General features: G+C 46.3%; 5 protein-coding genes across 5 annotated transcripts; 2 read left to right on the forward strand and 3 right to left on the reverse strand.

The window, feature by feature from the left end:
- Positions 1-20: 20 nt before the first annotated feature.
- VTP21DRAFT_5017 (uncharacterized protein) lies at positions 21-4,631 on the reverse strand (the record flags this gene model as incomplete). Its single annotated transcript, XM_069395493.1, has 10 exons — positions 21-1,785; positions 1,865-2,460; positions 2,540-3,256; positions 3,320-3,337; positions 3,422-3,506; positions 3,567-3,943; positions 4,015-4,211; positions 4,275-4,358; positions 4,427-4,505; positions 4,566-4,631. The coding sequence occupies 10 exons, from the start codon at positions 4,629-4,631 to the stop codon at positions 21-23; spliced, it is 3,984 nt and encodes a 1,327-aa protein (XP_069248633.1).
- A 340-nt stretch (positions 4,632-4,971) lies between these two features.
- On the reverse strand, positions 4,972-5,891 carry VTP21DRAFT_5018 (uncharacterized protein; the record flags this gene model as incomplete). Its single annotated transcript, XM_069395494.1, has 3 exons — positions 4,972-5,434; positions 5,500-5,621; positions 5,694-5,891. The coding sequence occupies 3 exons, from the start codon at positions 5,889-5,891 to the stop codon at positions 4,972-4,974; spliced, it is 783 nt and encodes a 260-aa protein (XP_069248634.1).
- A 209-nt stretch (positions 5,892-6,100) lies between these two features.
- Positions 6,101-7,952, forward strand: VTP21DRAFT_5019 (uncharacterized protein; the record flags this gene model as incomplete). Its single annotated transcript, XM_069395495.1, has 8 exons — positions 6,101-6,157; positions 6,371-6,420; positions 6,520-6,724; positions 6,789-6,938; positions 7,021-7,142; positions 7,215-7,363; positions 7,433-7,744; positions 7,816-7,952. 8 exons carry the CDS (start codon positions 6,101-6,103, stop codon positions 7,950-7,952), a joined length of 1,182 nt encoding a protein of 393 aa, XP_069248635.1.
- A 1,078-nt stretch (positions 7,953-9,030) lies between these two features.
- Positions 9,031-10,005, reverse strand: VTP21DRAFT_5020 (uncharacterized protein; the record flags this gene model as incomplete). Its single annotated transcript, XM_069395497.1, has 1 exon — positions 9,031-10,005. One exon carries the CDS (start codon positions 10,003-10,005, stop codon positions 9,031-9,033), a length of 975 nt encoding a protein of 324 aa, XP_069248636.1.
- A 2,052-nt stretch (positions 10,006-12,057) lies between these two features.
- On the forward strand, positions 12,058-14,265 carry VTP21DRAFT_5021 (uncharacterized protein; the record flags this gene model as incomplete). The annotated part of the gene is made up of 3 exons (XM_069395498.1): positions 12,058-13,647; positions 13,728-14,156; positions 14,230-14,265. The coding sequence occupies 3 exons, from the start codon at positions 12,058-12,060 to the stop codon at positions 14,263-14,265; spliced, it is 2,055 nt and encodes a 684-aa protein (XP_069248637.1).
- Between the last annotated feature and the right edge of the window lie 430 nt (positions 14,266-14,695).

Genomic DNA, 14,695 nt, shown 5'->3' on the forward strand with positions numbered 1-14,695 from the left:
AATTTAGTTTTGAGCATTCTCTAGAAGGGGGCAGCACACACCGGCCACAACTTCAATTCCCATCCGGCCAGGTATTTTTCCCATGGCTTCCAACCCAATTCGCTCACCAGCTCACGCTTCATCTTCCAAGCTTTCTTCGCATCTGCCAGCGCCGAACCACTCACCTCCACGTCTGCCAAGAACTTGTTCAGCGCCTTTAGGACATTTCCGTAGCGGAGTGCACGTCGTTCGCGCTCAAGATAGGGTAGGAGGGCCTGCCAATCTGCAGAGGAAGGAGGTAGATCGGTCCACTGGCAGAGGAGACGGTATGTTGCCTCGAGTTCTTCGGCCTCTTTCCTCTCACCCTCTTGCTGATCGGTGCCTTTCTGGCAGAGATAGGAGAGAGCACGATGACGACCCCGCAGTCCCGCAATAATCGCGTCTCGTCGTTTCTCCATCTCTTTCCTCTTGTTCTTCACCTCTTTACTCTCCTCCGCCCCAGAAGATTTGATCCCAAGGAACGCGGCAACTTCGTCGGGTGGACCAGCTTTTTCCACCACCATAGAGGCCGCCTTCTCTGCTCTCCTCGCGGTTTCCTCGGAGGGTGAGGCCTCGAACACTTCGAGGGCGACGTCAAGGTTGGTCATCAGTAGTGGGAGGTGGGTTGGATCGGAGTTGAGCAGGTCGGTGAGTAAAGCTTGTTGAGCCTCTCGATCGGAGGACAACTTCTTTGCATGGGCGATCTTCGCGTCCCTCACGGCATCGTTCAAGGCCTTTGCAGGGTCCTCCTTCTCCTTCTCGCCGCCCCGTCCTCCCTCGTCTGAGGGCTCTTTTGCCTTGATCGGCTCGGGTGGTACAACCCATCCGACCCGATATTCTCCACCTTCAATTTTACCTCCGCTACTACCCACTAATTCCATCCGTCCACACAACATATCTCCCAGTTTGGCGTCCTTAGGCAGAGACGACCAGTCATTCGGCGCAGCAAAATAAACGGGCACACGAGAGCCCCTATCAAGTGCGCGTTTACCGAAGGTGCCGCTTGAAGCGGTAAATGCCCCTTGGACGTAGGAGTGGGCATCTAGAGACAACGAGCGAGGTAGATTAGAGTCCAGCAGGCACACCAACGACTTCAGCTTCTCTAACATATCCTCGACCTCTGAGGTCAACTGCATCCTCAGTGTGTATTCTCCTTTCTTTGGTAGCTTGATATTACGAGGATAAATATCCAGATAACCCATCACTTGCCCACCCGCGTCAGTCAGGATACCAAACACGCCGCGCAAGAAGTGATCATACATGCGATCTTGGATGGCTGGGAATCGTGCGGTTACTTGAGTATTGGGCTCACTAGTCCTGAAGGTATAAGTCAGGACAAGGCCATATGCTTGTCGCGTAGTGGGTAGGACGTCACGCTCCTTGCTGAGTGGGCGAATGCTGGCGTCACTCGGCCGAATGGCACGCCGCAACACATCCAGCGTTATGCTAGGGTTGACATTTTCTTCAAAGCGCACTCTCGGTTCAACGTCGATGCGCGTGACCCCATCCCCGCCATTCAGTAAGATCCGGCCCTCTCCCCCTGCCGCACCGCCTGCCTGAGCCGCGATGACTTGCACCCCTCCGAAGGACAAGTCAACATCCAGTGTGTGCTCTCCAGGAGAAGACCAAAACTGGGCCAGGCAAATTTCTACCACAGTGTTGGATTGGAGTGCGAAGCGTTTCTTGTGCATATACATAGGAGAGGAAGGAGAGGCATAGGAGCCTTTTGCAAGAGTGAGCTCATAGGAAGTCTCGGTGTGAGTGAATCTATACACCACGTTAATAAAAGAATAATAGATGAGTCAGCCAATTGGACCACGATGCTATTCTCGAGTCAAATATTCACCGTGTATGGGGAACCAACTGCATTACCCGCACCCAGAGTCTGGCGGTTTCTTCCGCCTTGTCTTGCCCTTTGTGCCTCCTTCCATCATTTCTGTTCTTCACCACTAGCTCACCAAACGTCGCTCCAGCAGGCACATTCACAAACTTGCGGATAATTTCTCCTGGGCCGAGTTTGACACCCTCCCATTCTACTCTGCCATCCTCTGTTTGAATGCTTTTGAGGACGGTTACCGGGAGAGTGAAAACAGGGCCACGCTCAGGGCATTTTGTGTCAAATGCCTGCACCTCTGCATAGTGCACTCCCCCGTCCGTGGGGAGGCACGTCGGGTCGACTTTTACAGGGAAATCGCGACCTGAGCTTCCCATTGCCAAGAAGTCCGGGCAGCGAACCCAACTGGCCGTTGCGGTAAGAGCAAGTCGCATGTCCAGATCAAACTTAGTCCGGTTTGAGGTATCTGAGGCCGGGATGGCAGAATCATTGGGAGAGAGTGGGTCGAGCATGAATACGGGTTTAGCAGAGCAGGTGAGGGTCTGTATACGCGCAGCGGCATCATGTTCTCTCAGATAGATTCCTCGGTCGGATCTGGAAGGTAAACCCTAGCAATAACCATCGGATAATATTGTCAGTCTTTAATGCTAAACTTTTGAGTGTGTTATTTTGGGTGTTGGTGCTTACCGGGCCCATGCACGTTACGTCGAACATCATATCCAGTTCTTTATACTCCCGGAACTTCTCCAGGTACGCCCACGCCTTTTCGACTTGGATCAGACCAACCCCCATTGGGTCTCCGATATCTTTAGTCGTCTGCACCAACGCTGCCCTGACTCGGTAGGGCGTCCAATCCATACCCTCTGCTTTCAGGGCTGAAACAAGGAGGGCGACACAGCCGGCGCAATTTGGGCTTGACATGGAAGTTCCGTTCGCAAGCTGCGACTTTTGTAGTCCATACACCGGCAAGCTCGCAATAGCACTTCCAGGAGCATACACGTCCACACCTTTGTACCCATCCACCGTTGGACCACGTGAACTCCATGTATAAGCCTGCTCAGGAACATAGTCCAGCAGTGCATATTCAGCCTGCTGTTGGGAATAGCTGACGTGAGCCCCCACGGAGATCATTCCGGCCCACATTCCTGCAGGTGCTCCGATAGTACTGACACACGGTCCCTCATTGCCAGCGGAGCAGACAAAGATGCAACCAGGCAACCGCCCGATCACTTGTGTCCGTAAAAGCTTTGCAAAATAGCCAAAGGTAGGCAGCGAGGCAGCCTCACCATAGGACATATTTGCAACATCACACTTGTGAGTGATGAGAGCTTCAGCGGCACGAGCGAAGCCAGTACCGGTCTCCAGTGAGCCGAGTCGCGTGTCACCAATCTTAAGGGAGACGATCTAATTCAAAATAAGCGTTTTTAGAAATATAGATTGCGCAAAAATTCAATCTCGAGGATTCACCTGAGCGCCTGGAGCCATCTAAGAGAAGCAAGATCAAGCAAACAAATAAAAAATTAATATCCAAGGCAAAATAGGAAAAGCAGATAGTTTGAATATATGTACTCCGTTTAATGCAGGCTCCTCGGGATGGCATGCAGCAACAATACTGGCAACGTGGGTTCCATGGGACCCCGCCATTGTAACAATACTTTGGAAATTAGACACAAATTAGAGCTGCTACAAGTACACGATATAAACTTTAAATCACCTGACTAAATCACCATTATCATAAATATTCACGGAGAAGCTTAGTAAATCCTGGTTTGTAAACCGACTAAACTCTCTTTCCTTTCTGAAGTCTGTCAAGGGCTTTTGTGTCCTTAGATCTCCGTTTTCCATGGTATCGACCACAACCCGCCATGTCTCGCCATCATGGAATACAACAACATCGAATACAGGCCCTGCATCATCGTAGGATTTGAGGAATTCTTTCAAAACCTCGATGCGTGCCTCAAGATCAGCCTTCTTGGTAGCGAGGGGTGAATCCGAGGGAACAGAGGGATTTGATTGCTCGAATGTGGCGAGTTCACTCCGGGCTTCAGCGAGTAGTCTATGATGCTCTATCTCGAATTTCTCACGGCGTTCCTAAAGATACAAGGTAGTAGTATTAGTGAAAACACACTAAGAGTAGTTCTCGAAAATTCTTTAATATTCACCTGAGTTAATCTCTTCACTAATGAAGAAGGGAAAAGTTCCCACGCTCTCTTGATGCCCAGTCGATATTCGCCCGTTGGATTCTTCCACTCTGGATTAAGTGTAAGTGTGCGCCCTGACAGGCCGCTGAGTATCGGGCACGACTTGCCATCTACCTCGGCCAAAGTCGGTTTGACAATAGTGGTAGTGGTAACATCACCTTAGAAATATTAGGTGTTAAAAAGGGTCGATTGGTAAAAAAAAAAGGGAACACTTGTATTACCAGAGCCAGTACAATCAATAATGTCCAATACCTTAGGCTTTCCCTCCGTCGTCACCTGCATGCCGGCAGCAGCAGGGTCAAGTCCTAATGATATCCGAAAATGGAACACTCAATTTTCTTCGATTATCTCACTTGTAAGCTAATTGTCTTACCGGTGTCAAGAATCGCGACAACTATGCCGCGACCATCGAAGTTAGGATGCTTTTTAATGAATGAGGACGCTTCAGTGTCCTAATATAGAGATCATTATTAATTTTGAATTTGCACTTTCCAATTGCATGCTATTCTCACCTCCTTTGGCATTAGCCCATGCACCGGGAACTCGGGAATGGGTCCAATGCTTGTAGATTTCGTCATTGCAAGGCAGAAATAGTGATGGGTTTCAGGTTAAAATTCCGTGCTATTTACAAAAGAAAAAACTTTCAGCGTTTAAATACTTTATTTAAGCTGTAAGAGAGAGAAAAAAAAAAAAAGATTACGCGTATAATTGTCAATTCTTGCTCTTAGCTGAACCTCAGCCGAAGTGAAATTGAAAATTGTTCGCAGTACAAACTAAGAAAAAAAATTAATTAAATAGATAAGCAAAAATATTTCGATATGATAGATAGTATATAAAAGCAATAAAAAAAAGCAGCGTTGAAGGGAAATTAAAAGAAGAAAAAGTGGTGGATATCGCATGAATAAAGACTATTTAACATCATCGCTTAATCGATGCCGGCGATGTTATCGGTGAATCCTCTGAGGTTAGAGGCGATTGATGCTTCTTTCCTGCATTCCCTTTTTCTTCTCTCCCCTCTTTCATGTTCATAAGCACTTTGCTCCGTACCGCCTCTAATACCTCCTCGTGGGACATGCCTTTCACGCCTCTCCCGCTTGAGCTTGAAGAGTTTGCGGCGGTGGGTGATATTTTGCGCTTGCGCGGTGACTGCTGTTGTTCACTGTTGTTTGGCGAGGGCAATTGTGTTGTTGGACCAGCAAGGACTGTTGGAGAAGTGATGACGGAGAGGCGAGGTAATCTGGGACGGCTAAAGTGTCGCTGATGAAGACGAGGAGAGGAGCTACTGGAATTGGAGGCTTGGTTTGGGAGTGGAAGCTCAAACGGAGTGAAGACGGAGGAGGGAGATGTAGAGTAGGTTGACACAGATGGTTCAAGAGGCGTGCTAGGTTAGATAAGATGAGTTTGATTAGAAAAATGGAGTTTTTAGAATAGGCCCAGGATAACTACTTTGGCACACTGTGTGGACATAGAGTACATGGCTTTCGTTGCTCTAGGAGAATGTCGAGTTCGACTTTCCGACCTTGTAGTCTCAACTGCTCGAGCCTCACCCGCTCCTCTTCTTGCCGCCTCTATATCCAATAAAAAGGCATTTAAACCATGAATCCAATAGATCAAAGTAGCCTAGGGGCGAAAAAACCTACGCGGTCCTCCTCAGCCTTTGCTACCAAAATAACCTTGAGCAGCTCAGGATCATCAATGTCACGATACTTGTCGAGAAGCTCGGTGACGGTTAGATCTGCACTGACTGAAGTTGATGCCGGGGAGGAAAGAGAAACAGAGGGGGGTTTAGGCGAGTTAAAATGGTCGGAGTTCTGCGTTATCGGGGGCGGATTCTGCATTGTGTCTGTCTGGCTATGAAAGTAAATGAAGAACGTATAAAAAAAAAGCGAGATGGCTGTCTGACCCCTTTTGGGTGTCTTTAAGTGCGTTGTAAATTTCAAATATAAAAAATGGAGTCTTAAGCCACGGATGTGACTATCTCTTTCAGTGTTCCCATAAAAGCATTTGGCCACCTTAAAGTCTATCGTGAAGCAACTGGCCGATCACCATGGCGGAAACCAAACAGGTTGATATTGCCAATACACATCCTAAAGATGCAACTTCGGTAAATATGTTGACTCTCTTTATGCTGAGTAAACGAAGAAGATTTGGTTTCTCTTCTTCGTGATGTCGAGAGATTCCGAGTCCTCTTTTCATTTGGTTGACGCTGAAACAAATGTTGCCCACCATATGTTGAAAACTACTGCGCTGTGTGTTGGAAATGCATTTGGCTGACCTTTCCTATTATTTATATTTTTTTTCAAACCTGCATGAATAGGCCCAGCCAGAGCAAACGATCCGTTCCCAATTCATCTCTGCAGGCACTAGGTAATGACAGAGATTAATATATCTGTGTTTCAGTTTAGTAATGTTTCAAAACTGTTCTTGCTTCCTCTCTCCTGCACCTCCTATATCATTTTGAATTAGCTCTAAAATGAATGCCGTGGACCCTCAGATCCTTCACTCCGACGATCCGCTCGTGCTCGCGGCTGAACTCGAGCGAGTACAAGATCTTATACGTGAGCAGGAACTTTCTATACAAAAGCTGAAACTTGAGCTAGAAATTGAGAATGGGCATACCAATGCGTTGCGACACGATAACCAGATGCTACGACAAATAACAGTTGACATGGCAAGTGTTCTTCTACTAGTTTCTTCTTGCTAAATTTCTTTTAATCAAACCTGTTTATTAATAGCATGCCCACGCGGAACAAGAGGAAGAGTACATCTGCAATCGTTTGCTGAGGCGCATTGCAGGATTAAAGCGCGAAAAAAGTGAACTGCTAGTGCAAGTGGAGCGCGAGGAAGAATATATGACCAATATGCTCCAAAAGAAACTCTACCAGGTATATTTTACTGATCATGTGAATAACTAATTTGAACTTGTGGATTAACATTATATCTCCCCCTTCCCCTGTGGCAATTAAGTTGCAAAAAGAAAAAGTGGATATGGAGAACCAACTTGAGCAGGAGCAGGAGTATATTGTAAATCGGTTACAGAAGCAACTGGATGCTCTTCAGATGCAATCGCCCGTCTCTCCGACCTCCATGTAATTAAACTTTCTCTTATTGGACTCTATTTCGATCCAGGTTAACACGTTGTTTTTATGATACAACGCTAGGAACAATAAAAATCACAAATGGCCATTGTCGCACTCTCCAACCTCGTCCTCCTCAGAATTTGGAGGTGCGCCCTCGCAGGGCGTTGTAGAGATGCTGAAGAGTGAGGTAAACTCATTGCGACAGAAGGCTGATATGATAGAGAAGGAATGTAAGTTTTTTTTTCCTCTCATTCCAGTTAGGCTAATCCTTTCTGACTTGCTCTAACACATTAACTTAGATGTAAATAAACTCAATCAAATAAAAGGGCTGAAGACCGAACTTATCGATCTTCGTCGCAAAGACAATCTCCCAGTGGACGACCTCCTTACCGAAGAAACCGTCCCTTCATGCATGACCTTGAAGAGTCCTTCACCTCGATACGGTCATATTCCACAAGGGCCGCCGGCTGGGACTAGTCGTTCTCGTTCAACCTCAAAGTCTAGCTCTCGCTCCTCTCTGGATGGCGCCCGGCCTACAGGTATAATAGGGACAGGGACAGGGACGGTGCCGATGAGTATACCTTTTGGAGAGTCTCCTCGGACGCGTTCTGGTATGACATTTATTGGGCGGTTAACCTTGGAAGTTTTATATTTTTCTCACCCATTATATACGACTGTATAGTATCGTGCGAAAGAGGGCTTTCACCTAATGCTGCAACATCTTCCCCACCATCTCGTCGCTTTTCGGGTGGCTTATATTACGACCAGCCCAGGGGAGGTGTCTTAGGAATGGGCTCCCCATCAAGGACTTCCAAATAACTTTTTCTCGAATTGCTCGAACTTATATGGCTGACGACTGTTAGCAGCCAAAACACTGGATCCTTCCACTCCTTTGCATATTATGAATTCTATAGTGAACATGGGTGTTTGTTTTGATTTTTCATTTTAAGACGTAAACAGTAAAGATATTTGAACAATTGATAATGGTTGATTTATTAAACTATCAATTCTTTTATTTTTATAAAAATGCCGAATCCTCTCGTTAGAATAGAACCTATCCATAAAAGAGTTGGTATTAGTTCTGGTCAACTCTAATATTATTTAGAAATGGACAAAGAATAAGGAATCAGAGGCCTAAATCTCCACAAGGAAGCAAGTGGTAAAGCGATTCTTGCTTCGGTTTGAAACAACCTATTTTAACTCTCATCACATAGAACAAACAAAACATCCTCCAACATCTTCTGGAACTTACATTCGGCAAATCAAAAGTTAGGCGTGCATACTAGATAATGAAAAAAAATAAAATAAAAACAAGAAAAGGAAGCGTAAAGAGAGGTAAGAGGTGATAGAATTTGTCTTTAAATAAATAGCAAGACTGCGCCTTTTTAGACGCAGCAAAATCGGAGCAAGAAAAAATATAGTAACCAGAATTCTTGCAGATTGCTGCAGAGAAATAATTTCGCCGGGTACATACTTCAGAGTGGGTGGATAAGGCTTGGGCTGTTCCTCTCGTTCCGCCTTTCCTCTACAAAAGACGATATTCAAGATATCTATCTTTTTTCAGACACAAGGATGATACTCTTTATATTTGTGAATAAGAAATGAGTTGTTTAAATGAATTGCCAAATTGTGAGAATTTCACATCTTTTCACACATCTGGTAGTCAGAAAGGGAAGAATGAATTTTTCTCATAGTTGAGAGGATGATTGCTTTGGCTCTCTTGGATTAAAAATAATAGATCTTTATAGGCGAATTAGGACTCAACACAAAAAAGTGTGTTGCGAAGAGGTACAACATTAAATACGGTATAAGAAACTGTAAATTAGAAACTGTTTTGTGCGATAAATTATTTGAATCAGCTAAATAAAATAAGTAAAGTAAAATATCTAAATATGAATTAATATGCTTTGCAATTTCCGTTGTTGCGGCGATTCTTGCTCTTCCCCTTCCCCTTGTTCTTCTTGCCCTTGTTCTTCTTGTTCTTGTTTTTGTTCTTGTTCTTGTTGCCGCATTTTCCATTCACAGAGTTGTTGCAATTGCCCTTAGCCTCGGTATTAGCATTGTTATTTTGCACTTCACTGGACTTGGAATTAATGTTGGTGTTAAGGAGAGAAATGTTGTCGATGAGGTGGAGATTGTTGAGAGAACCATCCAAGACACGCTTATCCAGTTGCTTGATAGAGTTGTTGCCTTTTCCGCGAGCCTCTGTGTTGGCGTTGTTATTCTGCGCCTGGGAGGTCTCGGAGTTGATGAGAGTGTTGAGGGCGGAGATTTGGTCGAGGATGTGAGCATTGTTGAGAGAGCCGTCCAAGATCCGTTTATCCAGTTGATTAATAGAGTTGTTGCCTTTGCCACGAGCCTTAGTGTTCGCGTTGTTATTTTGTGCCTCAGTGGTCTCCGAATCGACATGGACATTGCCAACCGATATATGGTCCGCAATATGAGCGTTGTTAAGGGAACCGTCCAGAATTCGCTTATCGAACTGCTTGACAGAATTGTTGTCTTTCCCCTTGGCCTTTGTGTTTGCATTGTTGTTCTCCACGCGCTGTTGTTTCGAGTTAACCAACACATTAAGGAGGTCAATATTGCTTAATATATGGGCATTATTAAGCGAACCATCCGCAATGCCGCGGCGACACCAGCGCTTATCGATTTGATTCAACGAGTTGTTGTTGCAGCCATCGGCGCGAGTATTAGCATTGTTGTTCTCGACCTTTTGGGTGCTGGAGCCAACAAGGGTGTTGAGGATAGAGATGTCACTTGCCACGTGCGCATTGTTTAGGGTTCCGTCGGCGATGCCTCGAGCAGAGAGGGGAGCCGCTGAAACGGAAAGTGCAAGGGAGATGAAGGTAAGGAATGAAATGTGCTTCATGTTTGTGTGAGGTCGGCTAGAAGAAATGTGTTGTAAGTGGTAAGGAGTGTGGTGGAAAAGTGAGGTGAGAGAGGAGGGGAGGGATGTGTTGGCGCAAAATGAATCGGATGGGGAAAGGGCAGATGTGAGGAGAATGCGCTGCCCATGCTTCCATGCGTGTTATTTATAACCACGCGGGCTCAAACCTCTGCAAACCCTCAGTTTCCGGTTCCCACTATTTTTAGCCTGTTGCTAAGAACTAAAGACAACATCAATAGGATTACGCAAAGGAACAGGTTCCCTTGCAATCAATCCAATTTCTGAGGCTCTTAGCATTAATATAGTCAAATATAGTCGTCCATTTGACGAATGGCCGGACATTTTATTATAGTCGGAGGTAGGTTTTGTGATCCACTGCCCGCGGCAATTTAGGTCTGTTTCACGCAAAAGCCTGGGTCAATTCTTCTATCATCCACTGATCCTTTCTCAGCTAATGCGAGCATGCATGGTTGAATGGAGGGAGCGCGATTAAAAACGACGAAAACAATGAAAAATATCTTGCAGCGATTCATTGTCCTTCCGGGCACAACATCAATGAGCGGGCGAAGGGACGCCTATGCCTTATTCTGATGTTATTGCGCTCGACACCCGCAACTGAGACGGTCTCTCTCCGACCATGACTATGGGAGTCGTACAGCTCCCCTTAAGCGATGATCTGAATGTGCCGGCCAGGCGGCAAAGGCGGGCATATTCTCCTGTAGATCGCTTTTGACTTTGGGGAAACTTGGAGAAGACAATCTCTGTAACAAACTTTTGTAACAAACTTTTGTAACAGTGCAAGCGGGTTCCTGAGGAACGAATAGGCGCTTGCAACCATTAGAGTAGAGATCGACTATTTCGCAAAAAAAAAGTTTTGCCGCGGTTGTACGGGCTGCGTTCTGGAAGGCACAATCTCTCTATAGAAAAGAGTGGAAATAACCGGTTTAATAATATGGTTATACCAGCATCAAGGGTTCAAAGCCAACATTTGTCTCTAAATCATTTATGTTTTTTCATCCGCTCGATACTGGCTTGGCTTTGAATATTCATTCCCCCAGCCAGTGATCTACTCTGACTGACGGTCACCACAGCCAGCATAGATTACATAAAGAGAGACTTTTATTGTAGCCGTCCTTTCTATGAGATACGAGTACGAGATTACTACTACGAGAATCAGCTCCAATGAGCTGATTCTATAGTCAAGAAGGGCGTCTATACTTTTTCCCCGCCAAGCTTTGGCCTTCAAGAATTAGAGGAACGAAAACAGATTGATTTTGTTACAAATCGGGCATATATTGGCTTTCTTTGTGAACTTTTACACCAACCTTAACCGAGATTTGATGGTTATTTGTAAAGGCTAGACCCGCGGAATGAAGAGAGAGCAAACAAATCATTTCGAACGAGATAGTAGCCACTACTTTGTGTCGATATTACAGAACGCATATTTATCTTTACTCATCCATTATGGGCATGATGCCATTGGTTAGCAGAGTAGCTTATATTAGACTCCAATTATACAATGGTAGCATTAAACGTTCATCTCGGTTGCAACTGATCGTAGATATTATACTTTGAGCAGCCCGAACTCGAAAATATCATATTATTGCAAGCTGCTCCTTTCCACTTCAAATGATACGAGTCACTTAATAAAAAAAATCATAATAATGAATTTGGAGTTGTGCTATTGAACTATCCTAGACATTAATTATGGCTGCTGGCGCTTTGCCCTCACAAGTGCAGGCCATACATAAAAGGCTGGGAGCCTTTATGTATTAAAATCCGTTGGTAGCAGTCATTCTGAGCCACACCCTGTTGCCCTTTGCTGAGTGTGAATGAGTTCTCCATGGCTAGGCAGAGAAAATCGCGTGGTGTGACGCGCTTCCTTTGTTTTTTTTTACCAGTCCTGACTTGGTGGCCAAATTGCTTCAATTCGTCCCAAAGGCCACTTGTTTGCATTGTCGACACATTCATGAGTGCCCTGATCTTTCCCTTCCTAAGTTATTAGTTGAAGCATCGTAACACTTCTTACCTCCCATGTTCCGATTATATCCACGCACGTTTCCCCTGTCATCTTCCCGAACATTATTAAGGCGATATGCAGGTACAACAAAACACATCATCAGATCTAAGCAATCCCCTTCCACATCTCCCTCCACATCCCCTTCATCCTTCACACCCATCTACTCTCGCCATTACCAGCCCACTACAGACGAAGTCCGCTCGTTTCTAGATAGGCATCAACAGTTTCCCCGGCCGCTGAAAGGGACGACAGAGGAGGCACTCGTTCCGTGTCCACACTGCCCGCCAAAGCCGCGAGCAAGTCGATATACAGCTCGCATCCATCTTCGAACAGGACAATACCAGTGTCCATCCTGTTTATCACGCGGAACTTGGAGCGATTTTGTGAGTGCCGTGGCAAAGCCTTCGTTCGCCATTCTTGATGCCACATTGAAAGATGCGGGAGGTCAAAGAGGTGCTGGTAATGAGATAAGTTTCTCTAGGCCGATCTCTGAGATTGAAGCATACCCTGAACAGCTAAATGAGTATCCGGCTGTACGGGACTGGATGATCGAGATCGGGATTAGGGAAGAAACACTGCAAAAATTTGGTGTTGGAGTGGCGAAGTATGCGTCACTGGAGACGAAGTTGGCTGCACATGGAAAGGAGCTAGAGGCCCAAATAGAAGGGGAAATATGTGTCACATTTCCAATGATGGGTCCGGATTTCGGCAAGTCCAATAATGAAAAGGCCGCCACCGACAATACCAAGCCAGCCGAAGATGCGGCGAAGCCTGCAGAAACAGATCTCGCCACCATCGAGTATCGAACTGTACGCATCAAAGCGGTCCGTCCGGGAACATCTGAGCTCATCGCTTTTGACCCCGCCACTCGAGCTAAATCTGACGTCCCTTGTCTGTTTGGATACCATTTACTGCACCCAAACACAGAGGAGATCATCCTTACTGCCAATGAGCTTGACTGCATGGCGGCGTTCCAGGAAACTCGCGTGCCTTCCGTCTCGCTTCCGAGCTTAAACCAGCTGCCCGTCGAGGTCGTGCCGCTTCTAGAGCGCTTCTCCAAGATCTACTTGTGGCTCGAGGACGATGTGAATGGGAGATCTGCTGCGGAAAAATTTGTGAGGAAATTGGGTATACACAGGTGTCGCATCGTGAGTACCCGGGGAGATTCGATTGACGGACCCCGAAGCGCACACGAGGCCTTGGCTCGCGGAAGCAACCTACGGAAACTGTTATCCGAAGCGAAGCCGCTGGGCCATGATCAAATCATCGACTTTTCGGACCTCCGTGACGCTGTCTACAGAGAAGTGTTGCACCCGGACCAAGTGTGCGGCACTCCTTTCCGCGATTTTCCCGCACTCACGAATCTCCTTAAAGGGCATCGGCCCGGCGAGCTGACCGTGTTCACGGGGCGAACGGGCATAGGAAAGACAACCACGCTTTGCCAGCTCTCGCTTGATATTGCTCGACAAGGGATCCCGACCCTGTGGGGTAGCTTCGAGATACCCAACGTACGGCTGGCGAAGAAGCTGCTGATGCAGTTGGCGGAGCGCGATTTATCGACCGTGCCGGAGGAGTTTGACGTATGGGCCAATGAACTCCAGAGAGTAAGGATAGGGCGATGCTTCACTAGGATTAGATGGAACACAGTTCAACTCTAACAATTCAACTCCTTCACACCCCATAGATACCAATGTATTTTCTCCGATTTTTCGGAAGCACCGATATCAATACTGTCGAAGAGGCCATGCTCCACGCCCTCCATGCCTACGATGTCCAGCACGTTCTGATTGATAATCTCCAATTCATGTTGTCTGGTCAACGGCACTCCTCACTCGAGCGGTGGGAGCTTCAGGATGAGGTGCTCGCGCGGTTCCGCCAGTTTGCCACCCAGCAAAATGTCCACGTCACTCTGGTAGTGCACCCAAGAAAGGATGAGAATCCTGCGCTGAGCGTGAACAGCATATTCGGAAGCGCCAAGGTCACCCAGGAGGCTGATAATGTGGTCGTGATCCAGCAGGGAGAGAAGGGGGTCCGCTACTTGGAGGTGTTGAAGAACCGATTTGATGGAACGCTTGGCCGGGTGCCTTTTGTATTCGATCGAGAAAGTCTGAAGGTAAATGGGAATAAAAAATACGCCGCGGCACTCAGAATCAAACCTGGACTAACCGCTTTCTCGTCTTTAATAGATACGTGAAATTAGGGACGATAAAATCAAATATTAGTGTACACTATTGTTGCCTTGCATTTGTTTTGTTATTTAGCCTCTTTTTTTTTATTACTCTCCATTTTCTTCCTTATATTTCCTTTACGAAATGGGGCAACCTTTGGCGCTGTTTCACCCATTTACCCAGTTAATAGAGACAATAAAAGGTTAAAATGACTAAATGATGACTTGTATACATCATTTGCAGGTGAAGTTGCCAATGGTAGGCATCTTCCACTCGTCCCTGCTGCTTTTCCCCCTCCAAATCTGTTGGTTTTTCTCTACCTCCGTATCAGCGATCTGCTTCCTCTTGTCTCACAACGACGATAGCTTCGTTGACTTTGCACCGATACCTTCACATTTTCTCTCCCGATAGCGAAATCCTTTATAACTATCACTTCAAATGCTCCCCACCGGATATAAGGTATGAATTGTTTTATTATCTATAG

Source organism: Calcarisporiella thermophila (genome assembly GCF_041956535.1).
Source record: "Calcarisporiella thermophila strain CBS 279.70 unplaced genomic scaffold VTP21scaffold_20, whole genome shotgun sequence".
NCBI classification, from domain to species: domain Eukaryota; kingdom Fungi; phylum Calcarisporiellomycota; class Calcarisporiellomycetes; order Calcarisporiellales; family Calcarisporiellaceae; genus Calcarisporiella; species Calcarisporiella thermophila.